The sequence below is a fragment of the Homalodisca vitripennis genome, chromosome 4 (assembly GCF_021130785.1).
Source record: "Homalodisca vitripennis isolate AUS2020 chromosome 4, UT_GWSS_2.1, whole genome shotgun sequence".
NCBI classification, from domain to species: Eukaryota; Metazoa; Arthropoda; class Insecta; order Hemiptera; family Cicadellidae; genus Homalodisca; species Homalodisca vitripennis.
This window is the reverse complement of record NC_060210.1, coordinates 56143022-56161077: the sequence shown is the minus strand read 5'-3', so window position 1 is coordinate 56161077 and position 18056 is coordinate 56143022. Positions and strand designations below refer to the sequence as shown.

Below are 18056 nucleotides of genomic sequence, written 5' to 3'. Positions count from 1 at the left end.
TGGTCATGCTTTGTTAATATGATATCAGTGCTGTGTGCCATGGCTGACACTTATACAAATTAAAATGAACTTTATACATTTCTTTGTCTTGGTGTCTGTAACAAGTGTTGAAGATTTTTTGAGGTTACGTTATAGTCAGATTTTACTTGGAATGACAGACATTCAAAAAAAGTTAAGTGTCTAATAACAAAGAATTTGAAGTTTGTTATTTACAAACCAAAGAAGACTACAAATTTAATTAGGTTGGTTCTTAAGCTAGGGCCTAGTTAGTTTTCTAAAGATAAACTGATGTTAAAAATAACTTGTTTTATAAAAAAATTAAAAAATCACTATACTATTTGATTTTATTTTATATTGAAAGAAGACCTTTAATTTTGCATGTCTATTTTTGCAATAAATTTCAAATTTGATGTTGTAACTAAACTGTTTATAATCAAAACTCTTCACAAATATATCATCTTTTGATTATCGAGGTTCTAAATATTTTAACAACAGTATTTTTATTCAACTAAATATTGGTACTGGAGACTAAAGTATTAGAGAACTGCAGACGGTTTTCCAATAAGTATTATTGTATCATGTTTGCTAAGAATTATCATCCCAGCTTAAACCCTGAGTACAATGACTCATAGGATAGACAACAAGACATAAAATATTAGTGATCAGCTGCTTGTACTTCTATTCTAGGAGTTTGAACAGCAGGATGAGTGACTGTAGCAGAAACACTAATTCTTGATATGCTATGTAAGATTTAACGATAACACATGTATTAAAGTATCTAATCCTGTAAACAAATCAAGGGATCTGCTGCAGGCCAAGATCGGTTTAATATTTTATTTAACTGTGGGTCTGTATTGACGACCAAAAATGTATTGGAATATGTATTGTTGGTGGTAGTTCAATGGCAGATAAAAAAAAGGGCTCACACAAAAGAGACCAGTGCGATTTGGAACCCTTACCTATAGCATTGGCTGCTGAACATCTCAGAAAGGAACTGTACAATATACTTGGTCATTACAATCAACTACATTAAAAACACTCCTAAAAAGACAAGATCTCTTGAACAAATATGTAAGGGCATGACCCAATTATGTTTTATTGTACAGAAGTTCTCGTGGGTTGTCTCCTGGAAACTCCCTTTCTAGGATGTTTGAGCTGACGTACTAAATATATATGGGTACCTGAAAGATGAAAACCATGCCAGTACTAACAAATTTATTATGGACTTTCTATTTAACTTACTGATTGGTTTGAAAAGCTGAACATAATAACATAAATACACAAGTGTCTTAAACTTGTCAAATAAAGGGTAAGGTTTTAAAAAGAAACTCAATCTGAGGAAGGCTATCATGGCTAAAGGTATTTACACAAGATTTTCCGCCTTGAAACAGTTTATTGAAGAAAATCATTTGACTGTGGCAGACAAGCCCAATGACGTATTTTTAAAGTTTCTTTCCAAACTGAAATTGTATTTTGATGAGTTAAAGACTGGATTCAAAATGGACTCTTTGCTAGAGCTGTAGTTTAATGTCAAAAAATAACCTGCAAATTTCCAGAAATTCTGTTTACTACTTCCTACTTTTGTGATGTAGGCTTCTCTGCTGTAGCAGCCATCAAATCAAAATATAGACCAAAATTAAAAATTTAAAAAGTGTGTGTTGCAATTTTAAATATAAGTCCAGATTTGTATGTATTACTTAAAGGAAAATAAGCTCATTCTTTGTGCTAGACTTTAGCAAATGTATTCGATTGGCCTGTGTAAAACTAAACAAATGTTATGAACTGTAATGTATTTAAGTAAATATTACTAACTAGCTAAACTATAATTTATATAAATCAATAATTGAATTATTAAAACAATATTTTAAATTTAAAACGTTTTTGAAGTTTATTTACTTACCTATAGTTATTTACTTGTTGCTATTCCAAGTCTAACAATAAAATAGTAATGACATTCTTCTTAAAACATCAGGAACAGTGCATAGTATATAGTTTTATTTAATTTAACTTGAGATTTATATCATAGACGTTTTAAAATAATATGCATACAGGGAAATATGTTACCAATGTGAATGAATTATTATGTGAATTATTGTCACAGTACTTGTTTTTCTTCAGCAACTATATTAAGGTGACTGACGGGTGGGGGTGGGTGGTTAAGAAAGAGAGGGTTAAGGACACGTAGGGCGTGGGGAAAAGTAGTACAAACCTAAAGGGAACCATGTTGTAAATATTTATTTTAATCTTAAATAAATTTTAGTATATTGATTATACGTAAATTTAAAAAAATTGTCAATCACTAAGAATTTACTAAAGAAATGCTGAAACAAATTCAAACTTGTTACAAAAATTTATGTTTGAAATATCAACTAAGTTTATTAGCCAGTTTTGTATGCCATTTTGTTCCAATATCGCACAGTAAAATATTTTATTTTAATTCACAACTTAGATATTTGTGGACTTTTTGGTGATATTGTAGTTGGAATATTATATTTATAAAATAAACCATAATAATATTTCAGCTGTCACAAAATCTACCTGCTTCTTCCGACTGTGCCAAAGGAATATTCACAGTCATGAAGAGTCATCAAGTAATATGTAGATGTTTAATATCATGCAGATGATGTACAGAATATCATGATGGTGTGGAAATCTTGATATTGAATGTAAGGGATAAAATGCAATAAAAACTTTAATTCTAATTCTAACATTAATTTAATTTTTGTTTGCTTTGTTGCAGTTTTGTGACTACAAGTTTCTGTTCGCCAATTCACTTGTGGGATGCATTTTCAGGCAAACTACGCTGTTCCTATAAAGGCTATAATGCGTAAGTGTATATACTATGAATAGAAAATCTCACCAAAAGTAATAATAATAATAGTTCAGTTGCAAAAAAATGATAAAACTATAATTTAGGTTAACTCCATGTGTGGTTGTTAAAAAATTTTTGAATGGTGAGCAAATTACACCCTTTCTGCAGCAATTCTTTTAAAACTCCAGTACAAAAGTATTCTTGTTTTAAAATGAGGCTGTATAGTTTAATTTAAATTTAGGAATATATTTCTATATCTTAACACTAAGAGTGCTAGAGATGATAAACCTGGATGATACAAGTAGCTCTCATCATGGCACATAATGGTGTTACAACGAGGCTAAGAAGGTTAGCATCGCAATATATGTAAAGCAAGTAAAGTATAATGTAATCTTATGAGTGCTGGAGTTAATGAGAGGATCGTGCAAGCTAACATCCTTACATTACATAATTGCGTAAGATTCAGAAGTTATACATTATTTTAAATGCATAAAGTATAAAGCGCCTCTGTAAACCATTCAGTTGATCAATATGGTTGAGTTGGTAAGGTGACCAAATTACTGATCAATACTCAAGAAGAGGGTGGACCGGAGACTTGCATAAAATTACAAGAAAGTATGATCATGTAATTATTACCATACTTTTCACCAAAGTTTGACTGTCTACACTTATTTTGACCATGATAGTGTAGATTTTCCTATAAGATAATCTATACAGAATATAAATTTATAAACTATTAGTACTAACGTAATCTGTATTTTTAGAAATTTATTAGCATTGAGACACTAATATCTAAGGTTATACAGTGAAACATTTATGGATTTGAAACAAATTCCTCTATATAACACAGTTTTAAACTTTAGCCTCATGTTGAAAGCAGAGCAACAATTAAAAATTGCCATTGTCATGGACTTTGGATAGATCTAAGTACTGGCAATCCACCTGACAGGAAAGGCCCCAAAGGCTGAAACTCAATCAAGTAAGTTTGAGACTGTTGAGCAATAGTTTAGGGAACCATATTGTATTAGATTCGTATACATTTATGTAGATGAAATTGTAAGTGATCCATGATTATACTTACAAATGCTTTCAGACTGGATTATGATAGGTCTATAATACCTCAAATTACTGTGGTCACCAAACCTAAAGTCAGGGTCTACAAAACTATGTACTAGAGGTATACATTTATGTAGATGAAATTGTAAGTGATCCAAGATTATACTTACAAATGCTTTCAGACTGGATTATGATAGGTCTATAATACCTCAAATTACTGTGGTCACCAAACCTAAAGTCAAGGTCTACAAAACTATGTACTAGAGGTATACATTTATGTAGATGAAATTGTAAGTGATCCAAGATTATACTTACAAATGCTTTCAGACTGGATTATGATAGGTCTATAATACCTCAAATTACTGTGGTCACCAAACCTAAAGTCAGGGTCTACAAAACTATGTACTAGAGGTATACATTTATGTAGATGAAATTGTAAGTGATCCATGATTATACTTACAAATGCTTTCAGACTGGATTATGATAGGTCTATAATACCTCAAATTACTGTGGTCACCAAACCTAAAGTCAGGGTCTACAAAACTATGTACTAGAGGTATACATTTATGTAGATGAAATTGTAAGTGATCCATGATTATACTTACAAATGCTTTCAGACTGGATTATGATAGGTCTATAATACCTCAAATTACTGTGGTCACCAAACCTAAAGTCAGGGTCTACAAAACTATGTTTGATCACTGAGAATAGAATACCAGAATTAAGAAAGGAATAGAAAAAAATAGTAAGGTGAGCATCCAAATAGGAGTACAGAATAATATTATTGGTGGTATCCCTTCTGGACCAGCACTCTTACTGATATCAAGCTCTGTATATATTCTTTCAATATCAGTTGGTGAAATAATACACTGGTGTTACTACAGGGAACTGGACCAATTAATTGTATCACTGAAAACAGAGGAAATACAGTCGCAAGAAGTTTACACTTCTCCATAGGGGTTTTAGTTGTCCTATAGCCAAAATTTAGATGCTTGGAGTAGTAGAATCACTCTTCATGTCATCAATGTGAGTCGAGGAGGACTTTATATTTGTAGATATGTTATATTCAACTTTGTTCGTGTATTCAATAAGACTGATTTATGGTCCAATCACTGCATTGTCCCCTCAAACTATAAAAGGTCTCTTGATGCTAAAGACTTCCAGAGATCTTGTAGACCTTGTATCCATAACTAATCTGATTGTCCAAATCTGAAGATGGATTAAAAAAAAATGTCATCTAAGTTAAATCAGTAGAAATTATATACATATTCTGTATTGGTTCTCAGTAGAGAGGGGTTTTGCAAGGAAAAGGAGAAGGAGAGCACAGGTTAGTGAATATGATTTTTGAATATAATATATAAAAAATTGTTACACCGAAAATAATGAAGTTTTCTAAGTTTTATGTAGCAAATCCGTCAGACCTAGTAAATATTTTCTATAACACTAGTTTCTTTCTCTCTACACCTTGATGTACAAGGTTTGTTTTTTAATAATGTACCATAATCTGGATTGGTATTACTTTACGGAATTGTATCTCTTTTAGGATGGGAAAAAAGTAAAAGAAAGAATAGTTTTATTTTATATAAATATTATCCATTATTTAGTGTACTTAATAACTTTCAGGTTGGATGAGATGCATGCTGCACTGAGTGTAGTATTTAACCCTTCTGGAGAACTCCTGTTGTGTGGCTACAAGAACATCATCAATATATTCCATACTGATGTGCCTGGGAGGGATTTTACTGTTATATCTACTAAAGGTAAAGATGTTCACTAATCCATACAAAAAAACAAAACCTGTAAAGGTGTGTGATTTGTCTATCTTTTCTTGAGAACAAAAACGTTTTGTGTTAAATCTGTGTAATAGTAGCTTTTAATATTTAAATAGAAAATTAACTTACTCTTACAATTTAAATACCAACTTATGATCTTACTTAACCCTACAACTGGCAATGGTGCACTGTACTGGTGGCTCTATTCAACAGCCACACATATGGTTTTGTTATAATATATCTCATTTCATAACTGTTAGCCAAATTGTAAATGATTATCTGACAATTTATTCATATTCAGTATTTGGAAAATATTATAATAACAATAACCTGTTGTTAGTTTCCATGTAAATATATTTTTAGTATAATTTATTTTTGTAAATATTCTGTTGTGTAACTGCTTCGCAATAAGTTAATCAAAACTGAAAATGTCTTAACTTATTTTAAATTTTGTGCCAATTCCAAAAATATATGGTTATCCCAATTTTTACCTCAAAATGTATTTGTTGTATGGCTTTGTATGAAAAAGCAAGCCAATTACTGTTTTTTTTAAATAGGTGATATCTAAATAAATAATATGTTTTATAGGTAAACATAATCTTATGACTGCATTTGCGGCTTTCTTTTGAAATTGGTCTGGCATAGTGTTTGAGCAGATAGCAGGACTTAGTAGACTTAGCAGTACATTAGTTTAAATGCACAGTTCAGCGAATTTTAATCTACCTTAGTTCATGCTGACTGCTTTAAAGACAGTCTTCATAGTAAAATTCTGATCATCTTATGTTTTAGGACATTTTATAAGGTAGATTTCTAAGGTAGAATACTTACCTAATTGCTGAAATCTAAAAAAAGCATGAAGTCTAATGGTTACTTCTTACTGTATAGAATTCACCCCTTTAACTGCCGTGTTCTTGGATTTGCGGGGACACCCGAGCACCAGGTTTAGTTACGTACTAAGACTCCCAACGCGAGTATCTTTTCCCATTTCAGGAGTTTTTTTACATAACATGTTTAACACGTTATTTAAAGTTTAATAAATCAAGTAAACAATCAACAATGTTTATATACTTCTCAAATAATGTAAATTTCTTAAATAATTACAATATATTACCACTATCACACAACCATCTACGAATAAACATAGGAAAACATCTTGTAAATTATCAACGTAACCATTCCCAAACTCGTGTACGGTACAAAGCACATGGTCTCCAAGTAGTTTGAGTAATCTCCACTAGATGGCACCACAAACTGGACAGCTATCTTATAGACATTTCTAATATAAAAGAACACAAAGTAACATAAAATAACAGCTGATAGCTGATACAACAAAAATTGAAGAGCTGATAATATGAAAACGAGTATACTTGGGTGTGGTGGTTAAAAGGTTAAATACTATAAATGTAAACAAATTGGAAATAGTGGTTAAATGAATTAACCATATTTTTTTGCTGTCGTAAACCAATGTTTACACAGAACAGACATTTGACAGGCTCTTTCAATTAATATTTCATAACTTAGAGACCAAGATGGGATTTTTTTGCTGTATTAAAGACCAGTGGAGCGTAGCTTGGAGAGATTTTCAAAATAATATGCCTATATTCATTCCAAATACTTTAAAAATTTCTATGTAAAATTTCAGTTCTATGGTTGAATGATTGATGCATGAAAGCAAAACAAACAAACAAATGTTCTTTCATATTTATAATATTATTAGGATGTTATATACGAGTAGTTACTCACTGCAGTTTGTTTTATGTCACTAAAATTGTAAATTTTATGCTTACACCTAAGGTGTAGAACAAAACATTATTAGTTTTTAATGTTATATACAAACGTCGTGCAAGAAATTGTATTTATAATTTCAACACTGTAAATTGACAAAGCAGTAAGTAAATGTTAAAAATATTTTGTTTTCATAAAATAATGCTATCACAATATTATTACTATTATAAGTAATTGTTTTATTGTTCTCTTCTCTATACCTAGTATTGGTATAGTTGGAATTCCTGTCACAAAACATAGGGTTATATTTTACAGCATTGACTTACTTATTGCCAAATTTTCCATGTGACACGTTTCATATATTCTAAATACATTTTTAAGTCCACGTACAGATATTACAATACTTGTTATGTTCCACATAATGTTAAAATGTATTGCTGTTTGTACACAATGTTCTACTTCACTTGGAGAAAATTATTTTTACACATATTTGTTCCATTTTAATTTGGAACTTGAGCAAAGTTTAGATTTGAAATTTAACAACATTGAAGTACTACATATTTTGTCAACATTGAAGGTTGTTTCACAATGTTGGGACATTAATGTTTACTGTATGGTAATGGCCATAATATACATAAATTTTAAGTATAAAATCTATATATCAGTAGGTGTACTGCATATTTTGTCAACATTGAAGGTTGTTTCACAATGTTGGGACATTAATGTTTACTGTGTGGTAATGGCCATAATACAGTATATATAAATTTTAAGTATAAAATCTATATATCAGTAGGTGTACTACATATTTTGTCAACATTGAAGGTTGTTTCACAATGTTGGGACATTAATGTTTACTGTATGGTAATGGCCATAATATACATAAATTTTAAGTATAAAATCTATATATCAGTAGGTGTACTACATATTTTGTCAACATTGAAGGTTGTTTCACAATGTTGGGACATTAATGTTTACTGTATGGTAATGGCCATAATATACATAAATTTTAAGTATAAAATCTATATATCAGTAGGTGTACTACATATTTTGTCAACATTGAAGGTTGTTTCACAATGTTGGGACATTAATGTTTACTGTATGGTAATGGCCATAATATACATAAATTTTAAGTATAAAATCTATATATCAGTAGGTGTACTACATATTTTGTCAACATTGAAGGTTGTTTCACAATGTTGGGACATTAATGTTTACTGTATGGTAATGGCCATAATATACATAAATTTTAAGTATAAAATCTATATATCAGTAGGTGTACTACATATTTTGTCAACATTGAAGGTTGTTTCACAATGTTGGGACATTAATGTTTACTGTATGGTAATGGCCATAATATACATAAATTTTAAGTATAAAATCTATATATCAGTAGGTGTACTACATATTTTGTCAACATTGAAGGTTGTTTCACAATGTTGGGACATTAATGTTTACTGTATGGTAATGGCCATAATATACATAAATTTTAAGTATAAAATCTATATATCAGTAGGTGTACTACATATTTTGTCAACATTGAAGGTTGTTTCACAATGTTGGGACATTAATGTTTACTGTATGGTAATGGCCATAATATACATAAATTTTAAGTATAAAATCTATATATCAGTAGGTGTACTACATATTTTGTCAACATTGAAGGTTGTTTCACAATGTTGGGACATTAATGTTTACTGTATGGTAATGGCCATAATACAGTATACATAAATTTTAAGTATAAAATCTATATATCAGTAGGTGTACTACATATTTTGTCAACATTGAAGGTTGTTTCACAATGTTGGGACATTAATGTTTACTGTATGGTAATGGCCATAATATACATAAATTTTAAGTATAAAATCTATATATCAGTAGGTGTACTGCATATTTTGTCAACATTTAAGGTTGTTTCACAATGTTGGGACATTAATGTTTACTGTGTGGTAATGGCCATAATATACATAAATACTTTTTTTATAATATTATATATCAACAATTTTTCATTACTACAATAGTTTTATGTTCTTCTAGCATTCCAGTAAAAACTATTCTGAAAAAAATGCTTTTTACTTTAAGAATACTTATTTGTAAGAATGTTATTTACTGAGATATTATATTTTCAGACCTGTGTGATCAGAAAGGAATAGTGTCATGTATTGCTGTAAACCCCGGAATGCCCAACATATTTGCTGCTGGTACTTACTCTAAATCTGTTGGTAAGTTTGGTAAAATATAATTTTTTATTCATAAAACATTATCAGTAATTTATTTTAAATATATTTGATCTATTGAAATTAAAAATTCCTTTTTCACTATTATTAATTTCTTGAAGACTGGTGTTTTTTTAATCTATACAAAGATAGCTTCTTTACATTTATACTTTATTTATTAAAACTTTGTCCACGCTTAACATATCAATGTTAATCTAAAATCTTTACTCAGAGACAGAGGACATACACCGCAAAATTTGTGGGTATGTATAGTCATAGTCATAGTCAAATAATTTTATTCTATAATATGTGCAAGGTACAAAGAATAGTGTTGCTATAATAAGACTAAAGGTACATCTGTTCATATTCAAGGTGAAAAGTTAAGATAGTTTCTTCTAAATATGTATTACTGTTAATTCCCTCTTAGAGCTAGAGAAAGGATAGAAAGCTTGTAATTGAAGGATAATGGAAACTTGCAAACCTGTTGTTTAGTGGCTACTGTATGGTAAAGGCCAATGCCTCACTCTGTGTATGGACAGCTGATTCTATCTTCTTTATTGCTTTTTCTGAAAATTAGTGTTTATGTTGACTTTGACTTTTGAACCGGCAAATGCTATATGGCAGTAAACCTGATCCTGTACTGGCACCAAAGCACATATGAGAATGAATAGATATTAAAGAAGTGATTTTTTTTATATTTCCCTTAACACAGGACACAGGATTATTTCCCTTGCAAACAAATATTATTCAACCAAAGTCATGTTACAAAAAAATTTTAGTCCATTTTCTTTAGAATATTTGATCTTTTCACCTATTTTAAGAGATATGATAAACATATTGTATTGACCTGTTCATTAGTTTTTGTTGAATATCTTATGTTAAATGGAATATGTAAAAATAAAGTTAAGTTATGTAACCCTCCAGCTGGCATGAAACGAATTTTTGTTGCCAAAGGCCCGTATGATTTGGCAACGATGAATATTCATTGCCAAAGTAGACATGTACAGTTATTTAAATTTTAGGAATTTAAGGTCATATAAATGATTTTTATTTCATATATTCTGGCAGAACATTAATTGTAGTACTGATTTACTGTTCTTACTTTGATTATTGTCTTGCTTACCTTAAAATATCATTCTCTGTGGACAGTTGACATGAACATAATAAGCGTCAGCAATGTTGTTTTGAAACTAAACAAGTACCGGGTACTAAACTTATTAATTCACTGAATTGATTCTATGCTACATGTCAATTGAACTCCAAACCCACGGTAAAACATCCTGGCCATGACACTTAGAACAAAGTAAGACCATAAATTGATTAGGTAAATAAAAAATTTAATGCACATTTTACACCTACACAGAACATATGTTGGAGACGAGTCTATTAGGATGAAAAATAGGACTTTGTCTATCCAGTACTTACCCAACTAAAGACATTGCCATTTTGGCTTAAAAAAATTTGAAGTTTGTGACAATGAATCTAGTTGTGTGTTATACTAAAAAATTGATTCTGGTTCACAATTTCTCTCTGATGGTAATGACCCCTTGGCCCAAAAGCCGTTCTTCACCTTTTGTCTTAGCCCTTTGGACGCAAACGCCCTAGGCTGCCGCCCTACCCATCACGCTAGCGCCCGAACCAACTGTACTAGCCAAAACCGCCAGCCCTGTTTTGACGTTTTTGTAACCTATTACGCTTTGCTCTGTATTATCCTTAGTTTTTATGTTAATTGAATGTTTATTTTATTATTTGTAGGAAATTATATGCGCTATCGAATAGTGTTATTATAAATAGCATTTAGAATGGAACTACATTGTTTATGATGTGGTAATGCCTAACCAAAACATTTGTTTACATAAAAATTTCACTTCAGGCCAAAATATCGGTACGAAAAAAAAAGATTTTTACCTATCGGTGATATTTTTATTCGTTACAGATATTATATCTAAGACTGCTCACAAAAATTCAGAACTGAAAGTTGAAAAATAGTTTCACAAAAAATACTTTAATTAGTGTTGATATTAGAAAAAATGTACTATAACTAGAATTAATTTTACAGTAGGAAATACGTTTGTACATACTTACATAGTATTAAAATGAGAGCATCTTCTCACTACTATAAGTCTATATCATAGATTTTCTTCAAAAAAGTAAGAAAAATCTTTGTCAACAAAATAATTATTTACAAATATATATATACATTTGTCCCCATCACTTCTAACATGTGTGTTTAGGGAAACACAATGGGTGGACACTAAACTGAACAAAATTGATTACAGATAGTCTTATTTACTTCTAAAATAGTCCTAAACAGTTTAAACAGACTTTTCAAGTTAAAAAATAACTTTTAAAAGATGTTTTTCTCGAACGGCTGATCAATCGAACGTTGGCGTTTTTCGACTAGACTTCGACGGTCCGATCAACCGGACATTGGCGTCCAAAGGGTTAGACAAACTTGTTAGACATAGGATACCACTTGTTTAAACATAACTGGTACATAAAACTCCCTTTAGCCAAAAAACTTCTGGAGAGAAACATTTTTCTGACTGGTACTATTAGGAATAATTCCAAAGGCCTATCCCAAAGTCTAATGTCTAAAAACTAAATCCAAAAGAAATTGTATATTTTCGCGAAAATGGACCTCTTATCATATTAATGTTCTACAGATACTAGAAAATATTGGATAAAAATAATCACAAACTACCTTGACATGTTATTACACAATGCATACATTTTGTATAAAAACAACATTGACAGACTTTGTTGCAGACATGATTTCTTAGTAAGCGTTCTCTCACAATTGTGTGTCGGACAGAGGTGTTCTTCCACCTGGTGATGTCTTTAGCCCATTAGCCCTGCTCATGAACTCGTGAAACTTCCTAGCACGAACTCAGTTGTGTGCCGTATGTGAATGTAAGAACTTGAAAAGAACACCTATTTCTTTTGCTCTGTATGTAATTGTGAGTTCACCGTAAGTGCTACCACCTGCTTTAACACTATGCCAGACCAGTTCGACTGGGAGGCCGCAAACGCAGGGTAGAATCCATTGACTGTGAGTGAAAGATGAAACTTTGTATCTATTGTACACATGTAAATAAGGTAGGATTTAAATTTATTATTTTATTTTATTTTTGAATTTTTCTGTCGTACTTATATAGGTATCAATGCAGTCATGAGATTATATTTACCTATGAAAAATATTATTTATTTAGAGATCAATCTGTTTTCAAAAATAAGTAACTATGCACACTTTTCTTTCAAATCCATGCAACAAATAAGTTTTGAGGTAAAAATTAGGATAGCTATATATTTTTGGAATCAGCACAGAATTGATAAGAAGTTGTACATTTACAGTTTTGAATTAAAGATTATTGCTAAGCAGTTATACAACGGAGTATTTACAAAAATAATTTCAAAAACATATTTTCTTAAAATTTTGTAAGAACAAAAAAATATGTTAGCATGGAAACTATAAGTTATTGTTATTATAATGTTCTCCATATAGTTGTGAATAAATTGACATATAATACTTTATATTTGGACAAACAGATATGAAATGGGATACATTATAAAAAACATCTGCTTGGCTGTTAAAATAGAGCTGCCAGTATAGAGTGACACCATTGCCAGTTCTAGAGTTAAAATGATTTATTCTGTCACCTGAACTATTTCTTTGAATAATACCTAATCTCATTCCTACATGTTTATGTTTTGTATGGTGCACTATGTATAATTTTTAACTTAAAACATTGATTTTTTACACTAATAAAATTAAAAGTCAGATATAAGCTTTTCAAACTTTACATATAAATATGGAACAATTAAAGATGATTAAAAAAAGACAAAAATTATAGCTCTACCTTTTTATAAGTTTATTTATGATCGTTTTAACAGTTGTCAGCAAATTAGCGAATTTCACCTGAGTTTTTCAGTCATAGGACAAGTTGTTGGGATGGCGACGTTCATACAGTCAGTTTTCAGCACTTGGCGGTCATCCCATGCCAAGTTGCATACATCTGTAGCGGTTAAAGGGTTAAAAATTGTAAATATTTTTACAAGTCAACAACCGGTATAATAATTATAATTTAATTAATATAATTTATATTATATTTATTACAAAACTCACATAATTATAATTAATATTAAAAAAAAAACAGAATTCAGCCTTGGGTATTTGTTAACTAAAACTGTACTTATAAGAATCAAGAATCTTTATTAGTCATCATAAGATCATTAAAATACATTGACATCGTCACCAAAGCTTCAATAGAATATTAGATCACAATATATTACATTAAATGTTAATTCAAGTTGAAACCTGACTGGCCGAGATGAAATAATAGTACCCTATGTTTACTAAGCATGGACAATCAACAATAAATACATGTGTTGATAGATTCTAGAGAAAATAAATGAACAAAATTGGAATAAATTGGTAAAGGTTCAATAATAAATAAATAAATAGTACAACAACAGACATTAAAACGGTTAAACATGTATGTAGCTACAATACAGATAGGTTTGAAATTAAAAAGAAACATCTATCACATACAGTGTAAGGTAATCATCTATACTATAAAAAGGTCTACTTAACAGCCATCTATACATCACTGATTTAAATTTATTAGGACTAATGTTATGACTGGTAAGAGGTAGTTTATTAAACAAACAGATACCGATAAAAGAATACATAGATTGTGATTTACTTAATCTGCGGTAGGCCTGATCTAAATAAAAGCTGCCTCTAGTAGGATAATGATGAATGTCAGTTCATTCTGTTTTACTTTAAGTAAAAATTCTGTTTTATTTTAATCAGACATGAATAAATATAAAGGTTGATAACTGTAAGAATACCTTCCTCCGCAAAAATAGGTTTACATGTAATTAAGGAGGAGACACCTGCCAAAATTCTAACAGCCTTTTTCTGTAATAGTAATACTTTTTGAATATCATGATTGTTACCCCATAGGGTGATTCCATACATTTGCATTAAATTTACAGGACACTAAAAATTACAGACGTACTATGGTTTATTTAAAATTATTATAATTTTTACAAGGTGGAATTCAAAACATGTAACAGAGGTGAAGAAGGCAGCAGTTGGTGAACACTTTTTTCCTGTATTTACACACACATATGTGGATTTATTTCTGTAAAAGAATTACATTCACAAAAAATCTCAAATTAAGTAGCAAGTAGTACTTACAGTTTGCACCAGTAAGCTAAAATATTAATTATGCAGGGCTGTATAGCTTGGATGGACATGCCATCTGCCTGATGACTGGGCAGGCTGGAGGTCTGACTCAGTTGTTGTTCTCACAAGACGGGACTCAGCTGTTCACAGCCGGTCGCAAGGACTCTGAGATCATGAGTTGGGACCTGCGCAACCTAGGTCAGATCCTTCGTGTCATGAAGCGACCTCATACCACAAACCAGAGGATATACATGGATCTATCAACTGATGGGCGTTATTTATTCTCAGGTTAGTATTGCCTGTAAGAAATAAGTAGTGTTTGCATGTGTGTGCCTACTTCAAGCCCATAGCTTAATTCATTCTCAGTATATCTCTATCACTGCTAAAGCTCAGCCAAATCTCATGAAGGGACATGCACCATCATAAAACTGTTTTACCTACGTAAAAATTAAATATCATCCAAATTTAAAGCATATAAATCATATTAGAAATTTTAGCCTCAAAAAGGGTTTAATATAACTAACAAGAATACACAACTGTTAGTTGGTCATATAGATCAATTAGATATCCAGATATTTCCTTCAATAGGCTTTACTAATGCTCAACCAAATTCCATATTCGATCAAGTATGCAACGTCACTGAACTCAATGTTGCCTATGTTAAAGTGAATGTTCATTCATAATTTCAAGCCTATTGGCTCAATTCATTCTCAAATATCCTGAGACAATTCCCATAGAGGAACATGCATTATCATCTAGCCAGAGTACATGGTTCTGGACATCAATATTAATGGAACACACATCTTCGTTGCAGTATCTTATAGAGCTTCTAATTTAGGTTTTCTTACTGAACTCGAACATGTTCTTTTTGGCCATATGGCTCGTTACAGTCAGGTTATTGTTGTGGGGAATTTGAACACAGACTTGCTCGGTCCTGCAACTTATGACCAAACTTACTTAACTTTTGTAATATGACTGTTACCACTCCAAGCCACCCACCACACTACTGCTGCTGACACTTTATTTGACATTATTAGGCTGTTATTGTCCCAGCCTATGTTGTCTACCATGGACAACTTCGTAGCCCACACCTTTTAAAGTACAATATGTTTCTTTTTCTTATAAACTCTAAACACCCAAAGCGAAAACTAAATTCATCAACTATAGAAAGTGTTGGGATATAGATCTTACTGCCCTTCTTGCTGATGCTGCTGTACTCCCTGGGCATGAAGTTACCTCAGCCACCAGTATAAATGATATTGTTTTAAAATTTAACTTTTTTCTTAACAGTTCATTCGATTATCATGGACCGGTTGTCACTAAATGAGTTACTAAAGCTCTTGCACTCTGGATAACTGAATTGATTCCAACAAGAAAAAACACCTTCAGAAACAAAGAGTTTATGTTTTTTTGGTGTCTCAGTGATCTAAGTCTGTTCTGAATTGGGTTGTCTACAAATGGCTTAGAAATCAAACTCAGCAGCAAATTAGAAATTCCAAGGTTAGATTTTATTATTTAACTCTGTCAAAGCATCAATCTACCAAGTCATTGTGGAATAGGGTCAATGACTTCAGAATTGGAAAATCTAAAGATTACTCTCCATTACCCTTCGACGTAACAGAATGTTTGCCAGAATTCCCAATTTAAAACGTTTTGCTGTATACCTGCAACTCAAAGTCAAAGTTATTATAAGTTATATATTATTAAGACTTATGTATCCACACTTCAACTATTATGACATAGTTGTAAACAAAATTACTGTTGAGCTGTCGGACAGGCTTCAGGAGCCCAAAGCTTTGTATAAGATCTATTTTCAATCTTGGACGTGCCAAACACATTTCCTTTCATTTCCAACAACTCTCTCCTAAAACTTTAATAGCTACATAATTATTATACTCTTAACTAGTCCACTAGTTTCCTGTCTAACAATTTTAGCTTCATATCTGATAACAGTGGACGACCCGCATTTAGCGACCCTCATTTAGCATATAGGGGAGATTCTCTACTTTGTATTCCTGCCCACCGTTCATCAGTTTTTAATAGGTTGTTTACGGTTCATGCACGCCATCCATAGAATTTGTAAGGTGGGAGTCGGTGATGCTTGTGATCAGATAGAGTGAATGGTTGTATGATTGTTTCTACATTATTATAAGTATAATATTTTTTGTAGTGTATCAGTAATTAGATAGATCAACTGAATATATTTCAAGTTTTTAATTTATTTGTTTTATATTAATGTAGTTTTACTCATAGTTTATATTGATTTCCTATTTGTTTAGTATACTGTTTAGATTATCAGTTAGTAACTGAATTTGTTAAGTTATTAATGTATTTCTTTTATATTAGTTATATGTCATAATAGGTGTATAGCTCAGTTGAACTTTTCCATTTTTTTATGTTCTTTGGTTCTAAGTAAATGTTAATGAATAAATACTCAGTAACTTTATTTTTGTGTTGTCCTGAAATACAGGTTCTCAAACAAGAGAATAGACTATCTGTGTTAACATGATTTATATTGTGTACAGGATCTAGTGTAGGTGAGGTGTATGTTTGGGACTTGCATACTGTACCTTCTAGTTCAACTGATTCTGAGGCATCTGTCCTCGAACATCTGACCCACTGGCATGCCCATAACGATTGTGTTAATGGGCTGAGGTATGTTTTACACTTTTAATTTCCTCGGTTAATTAAAAACCGTAGTATTTAGGCCTATATTATCTGGATCAGTATTGAATGAATGAATGAATGTTTATTGTCATATTACATCTTACAAAGATCCAGCTATGCTGGTAAGACAGATGACATAGTCAGAAATTTCCCTTTTTTCGGTCTCCCATCGTTAGTACTAATAGATTTAACAAGATTCTAGCTAAAATGATTTGCTAACAAATAAATAAGCTCTATTATAAATAACAGTATTAACATTTTCAGCTATGAATAAATTAACTATAAACTAATTAACAGTATTAAAACCTATGTCAAACATTTATTTTGTAAAGCATTCCTGAGTCAGATAACATTAAAATTGTAGTACACCATAATGTAATAACAATCATTCATTAAACTAATTAACAAATAAAACAATAAAATTAGTTAAATAATTAACGAATAAAACAATAAATTACTAAAACAATTAACAAGTAAAACAATAAAATTAATAAAACCATTAACAAATCAAACAATAAAATTGGTAACAGTATAACAATATTCAAAAAACAAAATGGAGATCAATTATTGAATTTTGTATTATATTAATTTAAGTTTTTTAGGAGAAAACACTTAAT

At 30.8% G+C, this 18056-nt stretch overlaps 1 protein-coding gene across 2 annotated transcripts in view; it reads left to right on the top strand.

Moving 5' to 3' along the window:
• The window catches only part of LOC124359330 (telomerase Cajal body protein 1-like), a 64489-nt gene that overhangs the window by 21242 nt on the left and 25191 nt on the right, over nt 1-18056 (top strand). The window contains exons 4-8 of one of the 2 annotated variants that reach the window (XM_046811989.1): nt 2741-2827; nt 5492-5628; nt 9492-9584; nt 14821-15060; nt 17298-17427. In XM_046811989.1, coding sequence (XP_046667945.1) covers nt 2741-2827; nt 5492-5628; nt 9492-9584; nt 14821-15060; nt 17298-17427 — 687 coding nt within the window. The remainder of the gene's footprint in view (nt 1-2740; nt 2828-5491; nt 5629-9491; nt 9585-14820; nt 15061-17297; nt 17428-18056) is intronic. The other variant, XM_046811990.1, reaches the window with a different exon arrangement.